Source organism: Dipodomys merriami, unplaced genomic scaffold (assembly GCF_024711535.1).
Source record: "Dipodomys merriami isolate MVZ:Mamm:240054 unplaced genomic scaffold, mDipMer1.0.p SCAF_114, whole genome shotgun sequence".
In the NCBI taxonomy this organism is placed as follows: Eukaryota; Metazoa; Chordata; class Mammalia; order Rodentia; family Heteromyidae; genus Dipodomys; species Dipodomys merriami.
Window position 1 is genome coordinate 2,115,739 of NW_027202427.1, and position 23,463 is coordinate 2,139,201.

Here is a 23,463-nt window from a genome sequence, read left to right on the forward strand (position 1 = left end):
GCGGGCTGCATGGTCACACACATGGGTAGGGGGCTGGCCACCCGATTCTCTGCTCAGATGGGGGTGGGCGCAGCTGCCCATAAGGACACATGTGTGTGCCTAGGGACGCCCCCTGGGGCTGGGGTACCTCCCAGGGAGTTTCTTGGGAGACACAGAAGTCAGATCCCAATGGCCAAGTCTAACCGCAGGATCCTGAATCCCAGGTAGAAGCTGATTGGGGGAGGGTTGGGCCTCTGACCTAAGCTAAGCCAATCAGAATCCTTCTCTGAGTTGAAAACTCAAAGCAGGGGCCAGTGACTTAGTGGAGGCCTCAGCCCTCACTTGCCTGACCACAAGGACCCATGACACCCGGCCGGGTTTCCCCAGGGCCTGCCCTGCCCCTTTCCTCCTGGCACGCGCCCCCCGCACGTCCAACTCCCTTCCTGATCCGTGCCGTCTTCTCCCCACCAACACGGCAGCCCCAGGAGGCAGGCGTCTGCTGGGACCCCGGCCGCGCCCCGTCCACGGCCTCGGGCTGGGTCTCGAGGGGTGTGGGTGGCGAGGGCCAGGCCCTGCGGCTTACCAGGCGGATCTCGGGGGCCGGGCAGGTGCCAGGGGGCGGCTGCAGGGGGCCTCGTGGGCGGCAGCCCTCGCTCCACACACACAGGTGGCCCAGGTCCTCGCGGCCCAGGCACTGGGAACAGTCGGGGCTGCCCACCGCACAGTTGTAGACCTCAACTGAGGAGACACAGGCAGTACGGTTGGGGCGGGACGGGCGGGTCTGCGCAGTCCCCAGGGCCTTCTCCTGGCCCTGGTTTGTGTTGACCTCCGTGGGCCCACAGCCTCGTTAGGGGCTCCTGTGTGCTGGGAGCTGTCAACCAGCGCCAGGCCACAGAGGCTCAGAGAAGAAACCTGTCTGAGCACTCACAATGGGGAGCTGTGCGCGGGGGTGAGACAGTTTTGGGGCCTCCCTACTGCCTTCGTGATGGTACACAGAGAGGCCTTGAGATCCCCCCATACTCAGAAAGGCTCTTGGGAGAGTTGGCTCAACATATATGAGCCCGGTCATGGTGCCAGCCACCCCTTGGGGATGCCACCTCTGCCAGGGCACTGCTGACAGGCTTGGTGAGCCTCCCTTTGTAAGGGACAGAGGGGTTCAGAGAGGACAAGCACGATGCCCAACGCCGCGCAGCTACGGGGGGCACCTCCCGGGGCCTCTGCAGGGACGCTGCGTGTGCGGGGGAATCGGGGCACTTGGGCCTGCGTGGTGCCTGACCCAGGCCCGCTTCCCTCTGGCCATGTACATGTCGGGGGAGGGGGAGAAGGGGAACACCCACCTGTCATGGGGTCAGGGCTGTCCAGAAACTGGGCAGGTCGGCCCTTCAGCTGGAGGCTGAGGACAAACACCTGGCTCTTCTGTGTCGTGTGCAGCTGCAGAAGGAGGAGAAGGTGAGGGCGGGGTGGGAGTAAGGAAGCATCAGAACCCACACAGCCGCCCCCCACCCACGGCCAGGCCCTCACCACTCACCACGACTTGGTTGCAACGGACAACTGACTCGTTCACCCACACGGCCTCGAAGCTCTCCTCCAGCCCGAAGCTGCACTCCAGGGCGGTACCCTGAGGACACAGGGACACAGGGACAGAGGGGGCTGAGAAGAGCCACACTGACTCCTCTCCCCTCCTCTTCCCCCCACCTCGTCAGGCCAGCTCCTGAGCTGACCGTGGGGCCCAGTGTGGGGGAGGCAGGGAGGCACAAATACCAGGCCTCGTGCCCTGATGCTGAAGGCTGCCCCCTACCCAGAGCCTACAGCTGGGGCCTCTGGCTCAGCCCAGAGGCTCAGCTCCCAGAGACACAGGCCCTCTGGACTTCACTGCCCATTCCCGGCTGCAGGCTCCAGACACTTGTCCTCCCTCTCCCCGCAATGGCCTCTCCAAGCTGGGCCTCTGCTCCAGCCTATGCCTCCTGGGCAGCTGGCATCTCTTCTGCCATCAACAAAACTAAGTGCAGCCTCGAGTTCCAGCCCTGGTGTCTCTGCTCCCAAAGGTGCATGCGTGTGTGTGTGTGTGTGTGTGTGTGTGTGAGAGAGAGAGAGAGAGAGAGAGAGAGAGAGAGAGAGAGAGAGAGAGAGAGAGAGAGAGAGAGAGAGTGTCAGCGAGAGAGAGGGGCTCTCGTCCCCGCCAGCCCTGTCTCTTCACCCATTGGGGAGAGGCGGGCACTGAGCCCTGGCCTGCAGGCACCACGGACAGCCAAGGGCTCAGCTTCTACCTCACAGAGTCAGAGGTTCAAATCCCTTCACTTCCTAGCTGTGTGACCCCACGCACGCCGCCCCCACTCTCTGAGCCTCACTCTCGGACCTGCACGATAGGAAGGGGTTCCCCCAGCCTGCAGGGCTGCCAGGAAGGCTGGAGAGCGTGCACGTTAGGGGTCTGCACGCTAGGCGCCCCATCCTGCTGGGGTGGGCGTGCAGGCCCTGCTCACGTGTCTGGGACAGCAGTGGGCAGGGTCCGTTGCTGGGCCGAGCCCCGCTCTCTCCAGAGCGGCATCAGCACCGAGGGAACCGACTCGGGCTCTTCCGGAGTCTGTCCCTGGTACAAGGGACACTCGGATAACCAAGCAACGCCAGCCTCCCCTTTCTTTCTGGGGTGCCAGCATAGGAGCAGATGCAGTAAAGCGGTAGCTGACAGGTCAAGGGCCATTTTGTCCCAGCCGGGCTGAGCTGCAGCTGGGTGCATGCGCTAGGGCTGCCAGGGTGGAGACTCAGAACACCGCCCTGGGGTCCTAGAAGCAGGGGTGGCAGGAGGCTGGTGACAGAGGAGAGGAGAGGGGATTTCTGTGGCTGATGACAGCAGAGACCTCCGGTTAATGCAGTTAGGATCTGCTAGGGCCGGATCAGGGCTGGGACCTCCAGACCCAGGGCTCTGGGATGCAGGAAGGCCGAGCGCCCTTCCCACTCACCCCTGCTCGGTCTCCAGCCTGTGCAGGGCGGAGCCTCTGGTGGAGGGGGAAAGGCAGCCCCACCTTGGCCCTCACAGAACCTTTCTGATGCATCCCAGATGCCTGGCACGTGGCCCCCGCGTGTGATCATCATCACGGGCCTCAGTTCCCGTGACAGTGACAGATGCATGTCCCTGGGGCTAGCACCTCTCCAGGGCTCAGCGCTGCTTCCTCCCAGGAGGGACCTGGAGGGCCGTGTCTCCTCCCCAAGGATAGACAAGGCAGCTGGACGCCAGGAGCTCCAGGGCTGGCCTTGCTTTCCTCTGCACACGGGGAACTGGGGACAAAGGCTTCTCCATGGTCCTCCAGGGCAGACGCAGGGGACACGAACCAGCCAGTGGCCTCCACCCCGCGGCCACATCCAGTGTCTCAGGCCAGCCAGCCAGGATGGGACGGGCAGAGCAATGTCTGGAGCTCGTTTCCATGGCCTGTGGTGCCAGCTAGGGGCGGGGCCCATCCTGCCTGAGGACCTGTGGGGTCCCCTGGGGCTGGCCCGTCTCCCTTGGCTGCTGTCCCCTGCTTCCCTCCCCACCCTGCCCCACCCCGCTTCCATGCAGCCCGAGCAGAGCTTTTCCCAAATGGAACCAAAGGTGGAGGGGGGAGGGATGCAGAGTGCATGGGAGCGGGAGAGCTGCTGGACTTCACTGGGGACGGCTGCTGGCCCGGGCGGGCCCCGCTGCCCCACCCCCACCCCAGCCGGGCCTCTACTTACATGGAAGGCGGCAGCACTGGTCACGGGTACCAGGATGTCCCGGGAGCCGCCGGTGGGCACCGGCGCCAGAGACCTGGGCAGGATCTGGGGGCAGTCCTGGGGGCTCTACAGAGAGGCAGGAGATGGGGTCACGGGTCATTTCTGAGGTGCTCCACAGTCCTTGGGTCTCAGGCAGCCTGGCCGTGCCCAAATCCAACCCTCTGTCCACACAGCCTCACCCGACCTTCATGCCTGTCACAGGGTGGGCTTCAGTAGCCCTGCTCGATGGATAGAGAAACTGAAGCACAGAACCCCACCCAGTGGAGAGCTCTGAGTGATCGCCCTGCTGAGCCTGGAGACCCCAGAGCGGCTGCACACACATCACACCACAGGGCCGGACTGCGGTCCAGGGCCCTGCTCCGTCCATGACCGGAGAGAGAGATCAGGGCCAGGTCAGGCCAGGAGGTACAGCCAGCCTGCATGCACCTGACGCCACCCGGCTGGCCAGCACCCAGGATGGGCTGTGGAGGCCGCGCTGAGTCTTTCTCATCACCAAGCGGCGTCCCTGCTCGGCAGCTCACTGTGCCACACCGGCACCGGCACTGGTCCTCTCCCGCAGGATGGGCTTGTTTGAGGGAAGGCCGCTGGCCGGTCAGCTCCGGTCCCCTGCAGAGGCTGGCTGTGCTCCATGCTGCTTGTGCGGAACGCCAGGGGACGTCAGGGCCCACAGCCGTGTTTCTAGTTAGGCTCTGACCGGCTGCCTGGGCCTCGTCAGGGCCCAGCATCTCTGTCCTCTGCTTCCCCTGCACTGGGGAGGTGGTCACAGCAGGGCAGCAGTGGCGGGGGGGCGGGCAGCTCTCTACCCATCTCACTGCTGCAACCCAGGACTGTGAGCAACCACTCTGCGGAGTGAGCCACAGCCATCTTAACTCTACCATCCACCTCCATGCCAGACCTGGCCCGTAGGGCACCCCCGGCCCCAAGGCCACGGGACCTCAGCCCACCCAGGCCTCGGCCAGCTGCTCAGGTGTGGAGGGGACCCAGAGCAGCGCAGTGAGACGCAATACCAGGCCCCCGCCCCCCAGACCAGAGAAGCGGCCGCCCAGCTTCCCAGGCCCCTGCACGCCGGACCAGAGACGCCGGACCAGAGAGGCGGCCGCCCAGCTTCCCAGGCCCACACAGGACCAGAGAGGCGGCCGCCCAGCTTCCCAGGCCCGGTGGGGGGGCGGGGGGACCAGGAGCTGGCCTGCGCCGCCGAAGCCATCTTGGCACCCAGAGTGGATGCCAGCCTGCCCAGGGCACCCTCCCAGTGAGGCCAGCAGGCCCCAAGGTATGACTGGAAGCCCCGGATCCAGCCGTTCCTGAAGGCCCCATCACCCTGCAGCTGGGTCATTAACACGTGGTCCCGTTGGGGCTGGAAAAGGTGACAGGTCTCTCTCGCTGGAAGCTGGGGCAGGTCGGGGGCCCTGGCTCAGAAGCCACAGCTGGGCATGTTCAGGAGCAGGTGCGGGGGTTGGGGGGGACAGCAGGTGAGCTCCATCTAGGGCAACGCCCAATGGGGGCAGGGGCGAGCGGTGGGAAGCCCAGGCTGAGCTCTTGGGGCTCACACATGGAAGCGTGAGGCCCGGGGTCCCGACCCCTGGAGCAAGGGTGGGTCTGTCCCAGACCGGCTCAGCCCACAGCCCCCCGGGCTCCTGCCACCAACCCGCCCTTCCTGGGCCCTCGGCTGCTGGCGCCGGACCACTGGCACAGACTGGCCCACACCAGCTTCTGACTCGGGCCACCTCTATCTGCTCTCCTGGCTTCCTGTCACGTGGCCCTGGAACACGAAGACAGGGAGCCCACCTTCCCCACCCCGTCCACGCCCCTCGGACTCCAGCTCCTGTGTGACGTGTGGCGGCATCCTCGTCGCCTCCCTGGGGCAGGATGGACTGGCAATGGGAGGCCAGTCGCGGAGGCCCCCCCCCCCGTGCCTCCCCGCTCCTGAGGGGTCTGGGAAAGCAGCAACTCGGCTGCTGTCTGCTCAGAAGAGCTGGCGCCTCCACAGCTAACTGGCACTTAATCAAATGCCAAATCAAGTATGGGGTCAGAGCTTCACACAGGCCCGGGGCGGAAGCTGCCTCGTCTCCTGCCAGATTAGAGTAATCCTCTAAGACAGCCCCGCTCGCGCCCAATCCCAGACTCGGAACGCCAGACTCAGGGAAGAGCAGGCTGAGGGCGGTCAAAAGGCAGCATCTCCCGGGGGGTGAACTCTTAGGTAGTTACCAAAACCCAACCCAGAAGGCCCCTCTCGAAAGACAGCTTCCCTGACCCCTCCGTGAAGGGAGGGAAGAGCACAGGCAGAGAACCCAGCGGAAGCCTTTTATTGAGCACTTTCTATGTGCCATGTATGGAGCTGAAGCCTAGGGGAGGAACCGGCTCTGCACTCTAGCCCTGAGAGAGGTCCCATTTTACAGATGGGAAAATAGGCCCCGAGAGGCTCAGCTACAAGTGAAAGCTGAGGCTCAGGGTTTGCGAGCCAGAGGGCAGAGCTGTACTAAGAGCTCTTCCCAGCACACAGAGGCCCTCGGTGGCGCTGAACGGCTGAGTGGCCGGGTCCTCCTGCCCCCCCACGCCCAGGCTTTCTATTGTGTGTGCAGGCCCGGGCTGGGAAGAGGACATGCGATCCAGATGTGATCCCAAACAACAGAGCCAGAGTCCCGGCCGGACCCCAGTTCCCCAGACCCGCGCCCAGGGCTGCGGTTTGGCGCCTCCCTTGTGGTTTGGCCAAAACCCTCCCGGGCCTCTCCAGCACCGGCACCAGCACTGATGCGCACCTCTGGGCCGCGCGAGGCCGCTGCCGGCTCTGCTCGAAGTAGGCCAGGGGTGAGAGGGGGTCAGGCCCAGAGCCCCGGGGCTCCTCCTCCACCCCTGCTGCTTGGCACCTGCTCCAAAGACAGCATGAGGAGCGTCTGGACAGGACGGGGCGCCTGGCGCAGGACCACTGGCGAGTGGGCGGGGCATCCCTCCCCAGCCTGGAGCCGGGAGCTCGGGGACCCACAGCCCTGACATAACAGACTCTGGGGGCCCAGCCCGGCTAGGTCTACCCGAGCTCGTGGCCTTGCACCCCACCCGGCACGCCACCCACCTGGCAGCACCGCGCCACCCCTACGTTACAGAGCTCCAGCTGTCCCTGCCCGAGGTTGGGGAGAGACATATGGCTTTTGTTGTTTCATGTGCGTGCTGGAGATGGAACCCAGTGCCCGCTCGGTGTGAGGCAGCGGTCTGCCGCAGGGCCGGGCCCAGCCCGCCATGTGCAGCGCCAGAGATGAACGCTGCGCAGCGATCTCATCCCGACACCCTCAGTGGCAGGATGGGCAGTGCCCTGTCCGGCCCCAGGTCAGGGTGAAATCCAGCCCTCGGGTACAAGGCACAGCAGGGCGGGGAAGGCCAGGCGCAGCCCCTCACCCAGGGACAGCCCAGCACCACAGGCCACGGGGACACTCCCCCAGCTCCGTGTCTTTGCCAGAGGGATCCGGGTTCAGGGCCCAAGCCCAGTAGCTGCCAGGTGGGGAGAATGAAGCAAAGCTCTCGGGGATGGCTGCCCTGCACAGCTAGGGAACCGAAGTACAAAAGGAAAACAAATAGGAGTGGCGGACGGGACAGCAACAGAATTACAGCTGGAAGAAGAGGGCTACACGTTCACCCCAAATGTCAGTGCTACGCTCGGGTCTTTGGGGGGAGCAATCAAAGATGCGGGCGGAAGCGGGAAGCAGTGGGTGGGACCTGCTGTGTGGAGCCGGATGTCAGGAAGAAACAGACACCCTCTCAGCTCTCACCGTTGCATAGAATCTGACAACAGGCAGACGCAGAGGAGGGCACCCGGGGCGGCTTACCATGGGGTTGGGTGAGGCCTCGCATCGAGACTGGTTGGAGACACAGGTGTGCTGCTGTGCACACCAGAAGCAGGGCCATGGTGCCGACAGGCAGCTGGTGCAGCTGGAAGAGGAAAGGCCCATCAGAACCTCCCTCCCCCTCCCAGCTCGCTCTGCCCTGGGATGGGGGAATGGGGGGACGGAAGGCCAGTGCCAGCCAAGGGGTCCTGCCCATCCCCAGAGCTGTTTGTTGGGAAGGCGTGCGAGGGAGAAAAGTGGGAGCCTGTCTCTGGCTCCGAGGGGCCGATCCGCTGTCAGCACCTTTTCCTCCCAGGTGTGTGCGGGAGACCGAAGGCAGCGCCCAGAGGGTGCAAAGGGACCGCCCCCCCACTCACGCTTCCCGGGGCCGCACATGTCCAATGCGGCTGCAGTCATAGATGGTGAAGTTGGCTGTGACGATGCTGCGCCCGTTGACCCTCAAGGCCATCTCCACAGTCACGTGATCTGGAATGGATGAGGGGAGGCACATGGGCGAGGAGGTCCCCACGGCCCCAGCTGTGACGTCAGGAGCCCCGCATTCCTCCTCCTGAGCCCCCCCCCCGCGCCCCACCCTATCCCACTCACCTTGGGCGTCAGGGAAGGGCGGGAAGTGGGCCTGCGGCAGCAGGTTGCAGTAGGCCAGCTGGTGGTCATAGGCGGGGCCCGGAACCCGGGCCACCGTGCGGATGTCCCCTCCATAGTCACAGGCCATCTCCATGCCGCTGAGGCTGGGCAGGCCGCCCGAGATCTGCAGGATCATGCCCTGGGGGGCAGAGCACTCTCAGTGCACCGACCCTTACAGCTAGCCTCCTAGGGCTGAGGACCAACAGGAGTCTGCCCTACCCCGGGAGTCCCCGGAGGGAAGTGAACTCAGCCCTGAAGGCTGGGATCTTCTCCGTGCCTCAGGGCCTTTACACCGAGTTCCCTCAGCCAGGACTGTCATTGCCTGCCCTGGTTCTCTTCCTCCTTTACTGCTCCAAGGGCCCTCAGAGCTGGTCCAAGTGTGAACGCTGGCCCTCCCCACCCCTCAGCCCCTCTCTAAACTCCTCCCTTTTCCTCCGACGCCTGTCGTCACCCTGACACTCCCTGGCTTCTTCTTGCTCCCCTAGGAGCGCGTCAGTGCTGTCTTGCTCCTGATGCACACCCAGAGTTTACGTACGGATGGTCTCACTGCCGTGTGAACGGATGAGTGAATGAACGAATGGGAACCCACCCCAGACTACGCAGGGGGAAGGCAAGCGAAGAATCCTGTGGTAGAACATCTTGCGGGAGCGCACAGGGACACACGCAGCTGCGGGGTGCCCATTGGCCGCCCCCCTTTCCCCCAGGGGATCGCGGGCGTGCACGGCGCTCACCGGGTACTCCTGACGCACGTTGATCTCCGCGGGCAGCACGGTCATGGAGGGGCAGCGGCCGGGGCCTTCACTGGCACTGGTCCAGAAATGTGGCTGGCTGGAGTTGGCGCAGTCCTGCTGCAGGGTGCACCTGCGGGTCCGGCACGGTCAGGCCCTGCGGCCCCGGCCACCCTCACCCGCCACGCCCGCCGTCCAGTCCTCACCGCGTCTCCAGAGCGCACCAGCCGCAGTAGGCGTCGGCAGCGCCCACGCAGTCCCGGCAGGTGGCGTGCGCCTCGCACGCTGCGACCTTCACCCGGGCCATCTGCAGGCACAGGAAAGGCCCGCTGAGCGGTGCCAGCCTGCCCACCCGCCCAGGAGGCCAAGGCTTAAACAAGCTGGGGAAACCGAGGCTGGGAGCTCTGGGAGAGCCACGGGAGAGACGAGGCCTGGCCGGTGATCATACACAGGGCGGGGAAGGGCGGGGTAGGGCAGTGGCAGAGAAATGGCACTGTGCAAATGCCAGGCTCAGCTTATCTCGGGCACTGTGTGGCTGGAGCCCCTTACCTGGTGTGAGGTCATGAGGTAAAGGTAGCCAGGGTCTGTGGGGTCAAACTGCATGACGTGATGCACGGGTTCCCCGTAGGCCACGGTCAGCACGCGGCTGCTCACCACATGCATGGTCTCGTTCAGGTTCACCTGCAGAGCACCGTGGTCAGGCCGGCTGCCTGCCGGGGAGGGGGTGGGGAGGGGGGCAGACTGGGGCCCTGGAGGGGGTCTCGGACACCCCTCCTGCTCCCGCCTTCCACAGGCACAGCAGGAGTCCAGAGGCGCCCGCACGTCCTTTCTCCACCATGAAACCCTCTCCCCCACTCTTCTCCAGCTCCTCCCTGTGAATATAGGACTGTGGTACAGTTTCCAGAACCTTCTCAGGTAGACTTTTTGGCATCATGGCTAAGAGCAAGGGCTTGAGTTTGCATTGGGGTTTGGCATGGATAAGCTACACAGGTGCACGCAGCACCCGGCGCGCGGTGCGCTTCCTCTCTGAGCCTCGGTTTCCCGAGCTGAGGAGGCAAGGATGGTCACCCACCCCACCGGACCGCGAACCCCCTGGGTAAGAGGATGCAGAGCCACACGGAGCCGCATCTGGGCCACGGCGGAGGGACGGGACAAGTGTCACAACACGAAGCCATCTCAGGGCCAATGCAACAAATCCAGGCCTGTCAGACCCCAGAGCCCAGAGCCCAAGGCCGAGGCTGGGGGCCAAAGGCCCAAGAAGGAAAGGAGCCCAGGCTCCAGGCACCCGGACACTCCAATAGCAGAGACCTCTCTGTGTGTCCCCTGAGGACTGACAGCGCCCGGCTGAGTCTTGTCACATTCTGTCCCTTTTTATCTGGCCCAACACGCTGTCTGGTCAAGGCCCTGCCAGGCCCTGAGCTGGGACCAGGGTAGGACCAGTGGTCTAGTGAGCTCACAGGCCGGGCCTGAGTGTCCTGAGCCCCGGCCTCCTTCAGAGGTCTTCAGGGGCTCCCTGAGGCTTATGAAAGCAACTCATGGAGGCATCTGAGGCCCCGACGATCCACTCCCCCCTCCCTCACCCCCACCAGACACGCTGGGAGGCGGGGAACAGGCCCAGGCTGAGCTCTGGCCTCGCAGGTGTGAGGCCCTGGGTTCCAGCCCCAGCCCCGCCAAGGTAAATCAATGAAGCGCCCCACCCTGCTGCGGGCAGAGGCCAGTGGCCGTCCCCCCAGCGTGGCGTCCCCTTCAGGAGCTGCCCCACCTCAGGCGTGGGGGTGGGAAACCAACAGGGCAACACCCCCTGGCCTCCCCGGGAGGAGCTGGGACCAGCAGGTGCCTCATAATGGCCTGCCACAGGCAGTGGAGGGGAGGCCCTGTCCCCAGGTCACACGGCGGGGCACGGCACCGCCACCCTCTGCACCCGACACACAGTGGCCACCCGCTTTCCACCACGGAGGAGCTCACAGGCCCCGGGCCAGCTCCGAGACCCCTCCGTGCGTCCCCTGAGGACCGGCCTGCCCTGCCCAGGCGTCTGCTGGGCAGCTGAGAAGATCAGATTAGCGGCTCTGAGTCAATTAGGCCGAGGGCCTGGTGCACGGGTAGAGATGGCCGCTCGGCCATCTCTGCCTACCGCGAGTGGTTAGCAGTCCTGCCTTGGAGTGGGAAACGGGGTTCAACCTTCCTCTCCAGCTCCAGGACACACAGGGCACAGAAACTGGGGTGGTGGCCAGCAGAGGTGGGTCGGAGATGGGATTGAGGACCCTCAGTCACAGCTTATAGCCCTTAACAGATGGGGAAACTGAGGCCCAGGAGGAAAACGCGCATTTGCCAGACAGTGGCAGAGCAGAAACATGGTGGCAGGCTGGGCCTGGAGATGCAGGCGAGAGGCCTCGCCGAGCCCTGCGTCTCCGTGCCTGGGCGGGCCTCCCGCTGCCACGGGCCTCCCGCTGCCACGGGCCACGGTGGAGCAGCAGACGTGGCAAGGCTGGAAACCATCAGCGTGGTGTGCACGGGACCAGAGGCGGCCGGGCAGCCGTGTGCAGACCCCTCCCGCCCCGCCGCGCCTACCTTGAGGAGCCTCCCGTTGGCAGTGCCCAGGAAGACCACCGTGTAGTTGTTGATGCTGGCCACGGCCACGGCCGTGAGCCCCGGCGCCCGGAACACGGGCGAGGCCTTCAGGGGCTGCAGGATGGACAGCGGGTGCTGCAGGTGGGCGGCACCGCAGTCGAGCTGCTCCGACAGCAACTGGAGAGAAACGGCAGGTCAGACCTAGGCTCCAGAACTTTCTCCGGCTCCCTGCCTGTGCAGCTGGCCGCATCTCAGGCCTCTGCTCTGAGCGGGGGGAAGGGGGGAGTCTTGTTCCCGCTTGGCATCCCCAGCTCTGAGCTAAGGCTCCAGTACCAGTAGGGCCCATCCCCGCCGCAGGCTGTGCCCTGGCCTCTGCTCAGGTCCCGGGGCCACAGGGTGGGGACTGGAGGAGGGCATGGCGTGAGGGCGGCCGAGAGCTGGCAAGGGACTGGTGGCCTGACCCCGAAGAGGCCGGGGTGGCACAGGGGCACGTGCCTGTGGTCCCGGCTGCTTGGGAGGTCGATGCAGGAGGATCGTCTCAACCTGGAAGTATGAACCCAGACTGGGTCGTGCAGGGAGACCCACACACATCGGCCAAATGTAAGCAGGCAGGGCAGAGGAGGCAGGTAGCCACCCGGGCTGTGCCTGCTTCAGCTTACCAGCTGCCTCCAGCCTGAGCACCGCCCATCAGCCCTGGCTGGCTCCGCTCCTCCCGCCAGGCTCACCTCCCCCCCCCCCCCAGCCAGGCTTCCTGGAGCCCCTCCATCCTCCCCAGGCACAGGGGCGTACCCCCACACCTGCCCTCATCGCAGGTGGGCAAGCCCAGGGCAGCCCAGCGTCACCTGGGCCCAGTGTGGCCAAGGCTCTCCTCCCACGCAAACCGACCCTCGGAGGGGGGGCCAGGCAACCGCAGGGGACCCTGCCGCTGCTGCCTCGCCCCCGTCCAGGGGCCTGAACAGGGCCCTCAGAGCTGCAGAGAAGGCGCTCAGGGAAGCCCTAAGGCCGCACAGAGCTCCAGACTTCCCCTCTGGGCATGCTGTGCATGGAGCCACTGGCGCCAAGCACACACAGGTGCCCGGATAGTCTTCATAAAGGGGTGAGCAGGGGTGTCCCTGGGGTGGGGGCCTAGCCCAAAGATCAGAGGGTGTCTGGTCCTCCCAGAGGGGGCCGGGGGGAAGGCTGGGGCCAGTCCCTGCCGGCCCCCAGCCTCGGTTTTGACTGTAAAATGGCACGTGGACAGCCCGCCCTCTGGGGCCTGAGACCCTCGCTCTGCGGTGACTGCTAATCTCCTGACTATAAACCAGCTCTGGGGCCCGAGCACGGCTCAGGGGTTAGGGCCTGTGCTCAGCACACACCGGGCCCTGAGTTCTGTCATTGCCACCAAATCAACCAACCAACCAACCAACCAACCAATCAGTAAATACAAAGGTTGGGGGCAAAGCATGCCCACTTCCACTTGGACCTCAGTGCCCAAAGCAGGCCTTCAGGCAGCCATCTTCCTGTTCAGACAGCGCCCAGCCCCTCACAGTCCGGACCCAGGTTTGTTCCCCATATTTCCCACTTCTGAACATAGCTGCCACATGAATGCCTTAAAAACTTCCAGTAGGTTCCAGAACATGTGGAATAAATCCTGAATCTCAGCCCGCGCTGGCCTGCTCTGGCCATCCTGTCTTCTTCCCACCCTAGCCGCTCTTCTGACCCTCAGTCCGCACAAGCCCGTCCACCTTGGGGCCTTGGCCCTGGCTCTTCCCTATGGTTACCCAGCACCTCCCTCCCCCCATCTGTGGAGACATGCTTAACCCTGAGAGTCCCGGAAACTGTCTACAGAGGCTGTGTTTTGTCCCTAAGCACGGAACATCAGTTCCATGTTCAGTGTGGCTCTGCAGAGTCTGGTTTTAGTTCTCATTGGTGCATTCCGCAAACCTGAAGAGATGCACCTGTGACAGCTTATTTTCTAAATCAGATGAACAATAACTAATCACAAGAAAAAACAAGCAGGGCAGGTAGGGCACACCTGTAGTCCCAGCCACCAGGGAGGTAGAGGCAGAAGGAAGGCCGATCCCAGGCCAGCCCTGGAGAAGCTACAGGATCCCAGATCAAAAGCAAAATTTAGAAAGTCCACCACTGGTGGCTCAGGTCTACCGTCCTACCCAGGAGCCTACTGTGGAGGACTGTGGTTTGAAGCCAGGCTGGGCAGAGAACAGAGACTGCTTCTCCCAAATAACCAGCAAAACAATAACAAAAAAACAAAACGGGAAGATCAGAAAGATCAAATGGTAGAGCACCAGCCCGAGCAGGCAAGAGGCTGCGTTCAACCCGGCACCCCACAGTCCCTGCCACCCGCACACCACACAGCTGCTCTTCTTTACACGGCATTGGGGATCCTCAGTTAACTCTTGTTAAGTGAAGAACGCCGCCATCTCACTCACGGCCGCACTGGGGCTCTCTGGTGTGGCTGAATCCACTCCGCCACACGCCGGCCTGCTCTTCAGTGAATGACGGTGGTAATGTTAGTGACTCCAACCCAGCATGGTGGCCCAGGGACACTGAATCTGATGACCAGGACTGGGTGGGCAGCACATACTGCATGGAAACGCTGGACACAACCCACGGGAGGAGGGACAACATGAGGTTTCATCCTAACAGCAAGCAACTTACAACCTCTGAATTGTTTCTAGAATCTCCCATTTAATATTTGGGGACCTTAGCTGACCAAGGGCAAATGAAACGGTGGAAAGAGAAGCCACAGATGATGGGGGGACCCCGATGTCGGGGAGGGGGGACCCCAGGACCGGCTCCTTCTCCTTTGCTGGAAGCCAGCAGCGGCAGGCCGGAGGTGGGCGCTGGGCCAGTAGAAGGGGCGACGAGGCAAGGCCAGCCCGCAGGCAGAGAGAGGGTGGGGCTCGGCTACCCACGGCAAGGAACGCGTTTCCTGCAAGTTATATAACTTCGCTCCACTGAATATGGATTACTTGCGTCACTAAATAATAAGTTGTTTTTAAATTAAAACTGCAAACTGTGGAGGGGATGGGCTCTGGGAGGAGAGATCTGGGGGCCCTGGATGGCATTTGGGGGTTTCCTGCTCTGAACCTCCTCCGGAGGCCCAGTGTAGCCAGGGTGGGGGTCCTGGGACCAGCCAGGCCGCGCGGCTGGGGGGGGGGGGGATTTGCGGCCAGAGCAGCGGGGGAGGGGCCGGGAATGCTCTCGCTGCTGTTCTAGCTGCAGCCCTGACATTCACAGCCATTAAATCTGTGCCGAAGGAATTTTCTAAAAAGCCTTTCCCCCAACTTTTTTTTTCCTTATCCTAAAAATAAAATCTAAAAAAAAATAATAATAAATTAAGGGAGAGAGCTGTCGGCTGTGCTGGGGGCTGTAAAGCCTGACTGGACGGAAGCTGGGTGACTAGACCCCAGGCCCAGGCAATTGGGAAATGACCCCCTCCCCCCTCCTCCCCCCCCCCCCCCCGGCTCCCAGTAGGAACTGTTGGCCCAGGAAGGGGACACGGCCCAGGCCTGGGGACGGCAGCCATCCCAGGTGCCCAGGACACTTGCTCTCCCATGGGGTCGCACTCAGTCCTTTCCCAGCCACCTCCTTCCATACCGCATGGGACAGCAGGCCCAGTCTCCCCCCCCCACAGCCCAGCCCCTCTGGTCCCCAAGGGTGCGCTGGTCCCCCCCTCATCACAGCCTGGTACCCGTCTCGGGTCTGGCGCTCTAGACCTTCTGACAGGACCTGCCAACGGGAGCCTGAAGCCCGGCCTCCCTCCCCCTGCCCAGCTCTAGCCCCTCCAGATCCACATTCCCCAAACACTCCCTGCACCTCTGCAAACATTCCCACAGCAGCCAGAGCCCACCCCCTCCCCCAGACCACTGAGCCGCAAGCACTTCCTTGTCACCCCAGCCCCTCTCCACCTCCCCACGGCTGCTCCAGGTGTGCCCTGAGGCAAGCTTGTAGTCAGCTTCCCAGATGTGGCCAAAACAAACCCACCCAAACCCAAACTAACCCCTCCCTCCCCCCTCACTCGCCGGGCTGGCCACCACTTCCACATTGATCCCGGTGTAAGGTACGTGAGTTTCTCCAGGGAGAAAATGTGCTCTGGGGAAAACGCTTATTAAATTTTGACTAAAATGTGAATGACTGTATTTTCCAGCTTCCTTCCTGAGCAGAGTGACAGTAATCTAACTGTGCCCGGTATTAAGGGGAGGTGTAGGTTGACAGGTTGCCTACTGTGTGTAGGATCAAAGGAGAGGCAGGCTCTCAGACCTGGACAGCAACCGGCAGCTAGGTTTGGTTCCCCAATGAGCCTGAGTTTACCTCTCTCTAAAATCGGCCAACCAGTGTTCACCGATCCCAGCTCCCTGCTGAGGGCAGGCTGGCCTCTCTCCATCACGCTGGCCGCCTGCTGGGGGTCGGCTCAGCTCTGCCCACTCGACCACTTTTACTACCAACTGGGATTGCACTGGTTCCCTCCCGCCCCCACCCCCCGGAAGCCAGCTGGAGGGGAAAGTGCGGGCACCCGGGCCTCACATCCTGCCTGTAGACCCCCCTGCCCCAGGTCCCAGCGCTTCTGCAGGTGGCACTCATGGGCAGCAGGCAGCGTGCAAAAGCCACGGTTCTGTACCAAGCCGGTGCCCAGGGGCTCTGGGCAGAGCCGCCAAGCGGAGCTGGCGTGCATTTCATTTTTGGTGGCTCCTTGACACCAGGAGCTTGGCACGAAAGGCAACGGGGGACCCTGGAGGCCCCGGTAGAGTGAATGGGAAGTAATGCTCCAGTGCGGGCCTGTTTGGACCAATGGGCCGCGGTGATGTAAGAGGCTGGCGATGGGGCGGGGGAGGGGAGCAGGAACTGTCTGTACTGTCTTTGCAATTTTCCTGCAAATCGAAAATTATCTCGAAATAAAGCAATTACTTTCATAATAATAAAAAAAGCTGTGTGTGTGGAGCACGCCTGGGAGTTCAAGGCCACCCTGTGCTACACCGCAAAGCTATAAGACAAAAACCAGGGAAACACAAATCCTGAAAGCCGACCTTGCTGCTCCCATAAACCTGGGCCTGGCTCCGGGCCCCCAAGGCCTGGCTCAGGGTGACCCTGGCCCCCATGGCCTGAGTCCCCGGCACATGGGGCCTTGTCTCCTTCATGTAGGGAGACGTAGGGAAAAGACAGGGACCAGGTGGAGCTGGGCTGGACACACAAGTGGTCAGATGGATCCAACGGGGCGATTCCGGCAAAGCCAGTCTAGGAGAAAGGACTCTGGACCCGCGGGACGGTGGTGCCCTGGCAGGGCCCGCCCTCCGGGCAGCAACTGTCCACTTTGCCCGCCTCACTCCACCCCTTTAGGGCCCAGGGCAACGTGTCCAAGGTGGTCACATGCAGCCAACCTCCACACCCCGGCTCTGAGCCCCAGCCTGAGGGTAAACTGAGGCATGGGACAAGCCAGGCGTCGGCTGTGTGCCGACCCTGCGAAGGAGGCATGGACTTGGCTCTGGCGAGCACCCCCAGCGGAGGGAGGAAATGGGTCCCAGTCAACATGGGAGCTGCCCGTCCCCTCCAAGGATGACAAGACACTTCTGCAGAGGGCCGGCACCGCACAGAGGGCCAGCGGCCCCCTCAAACACACAGCACAGCCGTTCCCTACCTGGCCCCAAACTGCCTAGACCTGCCAGATAAACAGAAAAAGGGAAAAGAACACAGCACCTCTGTAGATCCTTCCAGAACTTCAGGGAGGTCCCCCTGGAGGAAGGGGAGGGGGTCTCAGTCCCAGGGTCCTGAGTTGACAGAGACAGCTGGACACCCAGGGGAGCAGCCAGCCCCACAGGGCACAAGCCCTTCCCCAGGGAGCAGCAGGCCAGGTCCCTGCTGCCGCCCGAGGCCGGGACCAGCGTCTCTCGGCTGCCCACGGCCCGCCCTGCCATCCTACAGATGAGCAAACCGAGGGCCCCGCTGCGCCAAGCCTCGAGCTCTCTGCGCTGTGAGGCTGCCCTGCGCCCCCTGCCCACCTCCAGGAGTGCGCGGCTGGCGGGGCCCTCCAGCAGGCTGCGCGGGGCTGACACGCAGCGGCACTGCCCCGGCCCCAGCACACATCACAGCGGGGACAGCGGAGGCAGCAGCACCAGGCAGTGGTGAGCAGTTGTCTGCTCCCCCACAGAAAGGAACGGAAGCTGGGAGGGGAGGGGGGCAGGTCCCCTGGGGGGCCCTCCACGGTCAGATCCACACACCGCTCCAGGAAACTCAGTACAGGGAAGGTCCGGCTAGAAAGCTAGAGAAACTGAGGCCCACTGAAGCCCAGCTACTCCTAGAGAAGGCCACCCCAAACAGAGGCCAGCAGGGGAGGGGGAGGGGCCTCGCAGGAAGGTGATGGACAGCCGCCAACCCCAATCAGGGCAGTGGCCTTTCCTCAAGGCCACGCCCCACCCCCTGATATTTACTGATCACAGCCAAAGTGGAAAGTGCAGAGCCAGTCCCAGGGGGCCTGCGGGCTCTAATGCAGCTGCGGCTCCCCGCTGCCTCCTCTTCTGCTGAGATTTATCTATCGGGTTCCAGGGCAGGGACTGTGGCCAGGCACAGGGGCATCTAGGGCGGGAGACAGAAGGGCTGCGCGGGCCTCTGCCGGCCAGGCCGGGGCCGGGCCCTGGACGGCCTGTTTGATGGGGCTTTTGTTGAGAGAGAAAAACAAAAAACAAAAAGTCAAAGGCTATGCTCTAGGTAACTGGGATCAACTCCACAAGGCTGGGCTTAAGGGACTCTGGGGGCCTGTCTCCATCGGGGGACAGCAAGCTGGTTTCCATGGCAACGCCCATGCGGTTGTCAGCACTGGAAGTACCCCCTCACACACCCAGTGACCTGGTCCAGCCACAGGCAGGCCCCCTCCAGCACCTGTGGGCATTCACAGGGACGCGGGCAGCAACCTCCCCCATCACTGACTACGGGACCCCCAAGGTGCTGTCCAAGCCCTTACCCCCTCCCGCAGGACCCCCAGGCTCAGCCTCTTCCCCATGCTGTGCCAGCGTGGCAGCGTACCACTCCAATGTCCCCATGTCCCGGACACCCGGACACTTTAGTCCAACGTGGCACCAGGGACAATGTCACCAACCGTTCCTAGGCCCCAGTGGACAGGGAGGGGGGGTGACTCACCTCTTTGGGGGGCTGCCATATCACAGGGCCAGGCCCCTTCTCTTCTCCCCCCCTCCCGAGACCCCCAGAAGCCCAAATGACACCTGCTGGCTGGTGTTCAGATGGCAGGTGCGGGCTTGGTGACTGTGCCTGGCTCCACTCCCTGCCCACGGTGTGGCCCGGCCAGTGCCGGCACAGACACAAGCCTTCCTTCACGCAACGCCAGCAGCCAGGCACGCGCTACCTGCGACAGCGGAGGCCGAGACACGAGGCCTAGACCTGGAGGGGCCATCTCCCTGGGGATCAGGGTCCTCTTCCCAGACACACCAGCTCTGGGCTCATTGCACACGTCCTTCCCTGGTGCAGAGGGAAGGACGTGGGCAGGGCAGGCCCAGGGAGGGGACTGGGGGGGGGAACCCCAGCAACTTCTGTTCAGGTGGCCACAGATGCCACCTCTGCTATCCCTCTCAGCACCCACCAGAGCCAGGTACAACTTGACACCGCTGAGAGAGGAGCTCAGCCCTCGGGCAGCCACAGCCCCTGCTGCCCCCGCGGCTGGACTGTGCAGCCGCGGCAGAGGATCTGCCGTCCTGTAGCACCGGGCCTCCGCAGGCCCCCAGGGAGATACCGTCACAGACAAGACACCAAATAACCGCATCCCAGCCCCAGGGGACCTGCGGCTCCAGGGCTGACTATGGAGCAGGGGCAGGAGCAGGAGCAGGAGCAGGCTGCAAGCCACCAGTGTGCCGTCCTATAAGCCCAGTGCCCAGCTGTGCGGCCAGGGGGAGTCCCCTCTCTCTGAGCCTGGTTTTCTCTCAGTGTGTGTACTGTCCTTTAGCTTTTTCACCCAAGACTGGTGCTCTACCCCTTGGGCTGCAATTCCCTTTCTGGTGTTTTGGTCTTTAACCGGACACACAGACTTTCCTGCCCTGACGGGCTCTGAACCGCAGTCCTCACATCTCAGCCTCCCGAGTAGCTAGGATTACGGGTGTGAGCCATCTTTAAACTGGGGTGATAGCAATGTCTGCCTGAAAGATGGTGAGCGGCGTGTGCTGGTGTAGAGGGGGGTGTTCTCAGAGTCAGGGCGGAGCACGTGGCCAGCACATATTGAAGGCTTGGGTTCTATCCCCAGCAAGTGAGTGCACATGCACACACACACACACACACACACACACACACACACACACACACACAATGCGTGCTCTCCCTCTCTCCCTCTCAGACATTATCCTCTCCTTACCACACCCCTCCACTTCGCCCCACCCCTGCTCCCTTCACAGTCAGCTTTGATCTCTCCTCCAGCGCCTGACGCCCCCTCTGGGCATTCATCTGTTCGGCACACCTAGCACCATTCTCAGATGGCTCCTCTCTCTCTACTGCCCGCACCTGCCATTTCCTGGACCCTGTGAGATTTGTATCTACCCACGTCCTTGGAGAAGGCGCTGGCTCTTGTCTAACATGAGGAAGCAAGGGGCTCAGAGAGGGCAAATGACTGGCGCTGAGTCACACAGTGGGGTCAGGATGGGCGCTGACGCCCTCACCCCACGTGCCCGGGAGCTCTGTCTGCCTCTCTGCCGGCCCCCCTCCCTAGATCTTGCCGAGGGTCCCTGCCGGCGCCTTGGCTCTGGGCGCTCGCTCCCAGCCCCTGCTGCGCAGAAAGCCCAGCTTGGCAACGCTCTCCTCCACCCTCAGCCGATGCAGAAAATACCTTCCTGGCACGTGCACCCACCCACCGCGTGCCAGCCTGAAGCTGCCTCCGGCTTCTTCTACCTTTACTATAAAAAGACACCTTGAGCGCGCAGCCCGGCACCCGCCTGTCGTGTGTCTTGTGATTTAAACATGAAGGTGATGGTCACTCAAAGGCTGGGTCGGGGAGGAGAGGCTCTCAGTCTCGGCTGACCCCACTTTGTTGGGTGGACCCTCAGCCTCGGTTTCCCCATTGGCATGCTCTCCTGTCGAACAGGCTGTGATCTGAGGGAAGAGATCCAAGCCCCATGAAGGGGGGCGGAGGGGAGGGTAACTGCTTTCCTTCTCTGAGACAGAGTCTGTGTAGCCCAGGCTGGCCTTGAACCTGCTCTATTCCCATCTGGGCACAAGGCAAATTTCTTGCCTTGATTTCTCTTCCAAAATATCCCAGCAAGCCCCAGCCAAGTGTGCTATCATAACCAGGGGCCAAGTTAGGGTCCTCCCAGCACCTCTGCCTCTGAATGCTCTGGGCGGTACCCCCACCCCGGCAGCACAGCAGCACGCAATCATTTCCTGCCTGCCAGGGTGCGAAGCCGGACCCTCGAGGGCCAGCCCACGGGAGGCTCCGCGGCGGGGGCAGCTCCAGAGACCCCCGCGGGGCAGAGGCAGGAGCAGCAGGTGCGGTTTCCAGGGGCCTGGCGGCCACACCCCACCCACAGGACCACACGGAGAGACGGGTCCTGCTCCACATCCATCCCACCAGGCCACGGTGCCACACAGGAACTCCCAGACATGCCCACCCGGTCCCCTAGAGGCGCCAGCCTCTGTCCTCTGGGTCTCGGTGGCCCCCGTGTCCCTCCAGACCTCCACCCCAGCTCAGACCAGCCCGCCACGGGCCGTCTCCACGGCTGCAGCCCCCGTCTGGCTGAGCACAAAGCAAGAGATCTTTGTGAACGAAGAGAACGAGGAGAAGGAAGAGGGGCTCTGCCACCCCCGTCCCTCCTCCTCCCCAGCCTCCCTCCCACGTGCTTTCTAAAAGGATCTCCAGCCGCCCCAGCCGCTGGCACAGGTGTGCTGCCCCCTCCCGTTCCCAGGTCTCCTTGCTGCCCACGCTGGACGGATCACGGTGCTCCCAGACTCCTCCACGCCTCCCCACTGCTGGGAGGCTGTGCTGACTCCACTCCCCCAGCATACTGACCCCCCGTGGGTCCTCCAGCCTCTCTCTGCAGGCCTCTGCCCGGTGGCCCCTCTGCACGGGATGCTGCCTCCTGGTCCTCAACTTCCCCAGTTCCTCCTGCTCCTCCGCAGCTTCCCAGGCCCCTTCGCACCACCTCTCATGACCCTGCGGGCCACGGGCCGGGCTTCCGGTCACTGTACCAGCCAGAGTCACAGGAACCTGAGGCACAGGGGCATGGGGGGGGGGCTGCAGGGGGGACAGGGCGGGGCCACACTGCTGCAGAACAAGCCAAGTGAGGGCACTGCCACCGTCCAGTACCAAGCCCAGAGCCAGGCCAACCACGCTCCCCGGCGACAGGCTCATCAGATCCCACACACACCAGTTCCCTCACCCCCTCCCCAGGGCCGCTCCCACCGGCCTCCCTTCGCAGAGGATCAAAGAGGCTCAGAGAGGCTCTGGTGCCCACCAAGGACAAGTGACAGAGCGCTCACAACTCGCGTGCACTATCAAAGCACCAGACGCGCCCTCTGCTCCCCCCAGGCGTACCCAGGGCAGTGCTGGCCTGTGCTCACGCTGCCTGCCCCTGAGGCCACCTGCAAGGGCCTCAGCCAGGCGTCCCTGTCCCAGGTCACCCTGCCCCTGGGGCAGTTATCTCTGAAGAGGCCAGGCCCCTCCTGGACAACCCCCCCCAGGGTGAGTCACTGCCCCGTGGGGGGTAGGCCGTGGGAACCAGGGCAGTCCTTGTCAGAGGGGGAGTGGAGAGCAGCCGGAACCCCACAAACCAACTCAGCAAGGGGCCAGCACGGCCAGCCGCTGCCCAGAGAGGCCTGGAGGGAGGGCGGCACACTCAGCCCCGGCCCCACAAGGCCTCTTGGCCTTTCTTCCAGCCCCAGGGCCACACCGCCGCGTGGGGCCAGCGGCCCCTGCGGAGCAGGGCCGGCCCCGGGATGGAGCTGGGACCCCGCTGCGCCTCACCCGCCCTGGCCTTTCACGTCAGGGGCTGAGACAGATGGCGGCTGACAGGGGAGCGCACCGCAGACGGCAGCCCTCTGGGAAGAAGGCATGCCAGGCCTCCAGGAGAGGGACCGAGGCCGGGCCCTGGGGACTCGCCGTTACCACAAGGCCGGGCTCAGCATTTTGCAATGCCAGGAGTCATTTTGGGGCCTCGTGACTCAAGGATGCTGGGAGTAGTGACCTCTCGTGGCGCACAAGCCCCTCTCTCCCTCAAGCCCCACACAGAGCTGGGCTCCGACCCCGCCAACCCAGCCTCAAGACATCAGCAACTGGTGCACACCCCCCACCCCACCCCAGGCCCGGCCTCTGCCCACCCTGGCTGCCTGGACCCGCCAGAGCTCCCAACCACAGAGCTGTCTGGAAGACAGCGAAGCCTCACACAGTATCACACAGGGACGGAGGCCAGTCTGCCTTCAACTCCACCCTCCACCTGGTCCCAGCTGTGTGGCCTGAGCAAGTGTATTAACCTCTCTGCGTCTGGTTATCTGTTCCACGGGCGAGTGTAAGAGGGCACACACGGCAGGTACTCGCACGTTGGTGTTAACTACACTGCTAAGTGCTCAGGATTTGCTGAGTGAAGAAACTTGGCCTTGGACTGGCTTGCCAACCACTTGACCGCTGGAGAAGCCCACTGGTCCCCCAGTACCAGGGTCACTTGCCAAACACAAGGCCCGCCCAGCGGCGCCCGCGGTGTGGCCACTCAGCGGATGTCACCAATGGCCCTGGTGCACACCTGTGATTCGGACAGCCTGCCCCACCAGTGCACACACACCTGCCGGCATGCAATGGTAACCAGGAGGCTGGGGGCTGAGCACACTCCTTCGGTGGGCACACCTTGCTCTGAGCGCGGCACTCACCTGTGCCCCTCCCCCTCCCCACCTCCCCCTGCACACCGGGCTGCGTCATGGGATCTCTTTCGGAAGCACCGGCTACCGCGGGGCAGCCCGGCCCCTCCTGGGGGACGTGGGCAGGCGCCCCGGGACCCCCCCACGGTGGA

General features: G+C 63.6%; 1 protein-coding gene across 1 annotated transcript in view; it reads right to left on the reverse strand.

The window, feature by feature from the left end:
- LOC138822722 (plexin-D1) overlaps window positions 1-23,463 on the reverse strand; it is a 37,841-nt gene that overhangs the window by 12,907 nt on the left and 1,471 nt on the right. The window contains exons 2-12 of the mRNA XM_070015614.1: window positions 11,480-11,656; window positions 9,461-9,592; window positions 9,118-9,218; window positions 8,915-9,044; window positions 8,145-8,322; window positions 7,916-8,024; window positions 7,542-7,644; window positions 3,688-3,792; window positions 1,508-1,597; window positions 1,317-1,410; window positions 563-717 (exon numbers count right to left, since the gene is read on the reverse strand). Of these exons, the coding sequence (XP_069871715.1) occupies window positions 563-717; window positions 1,317-1,410; window positions 1,508-1,597; window positions 3,688-3,792; window positions 7,542-7,644; window positions 7,916-8,024; window positions 8,145-8,322; window positions 8,915-9,044; window positions 9,118-9,218; window positions 9,461-9,592; window positions 11,480-11,656 (1,374 nt within the window). The remainder of the gene's footprint in view (window positions 1-562; window positions 718-1,316; window positions 1,411-1,507; window positions 1,598-3,687; window positions 3,793-7,541; window positions 7,645-7,915; window positions 8,025-8,144; window positions 8,323-8,914; window positions 9,045-9,117; window positions 9,219-9,460; window positions 9,593-11,479; window positions 11,657-23,463) is intronic.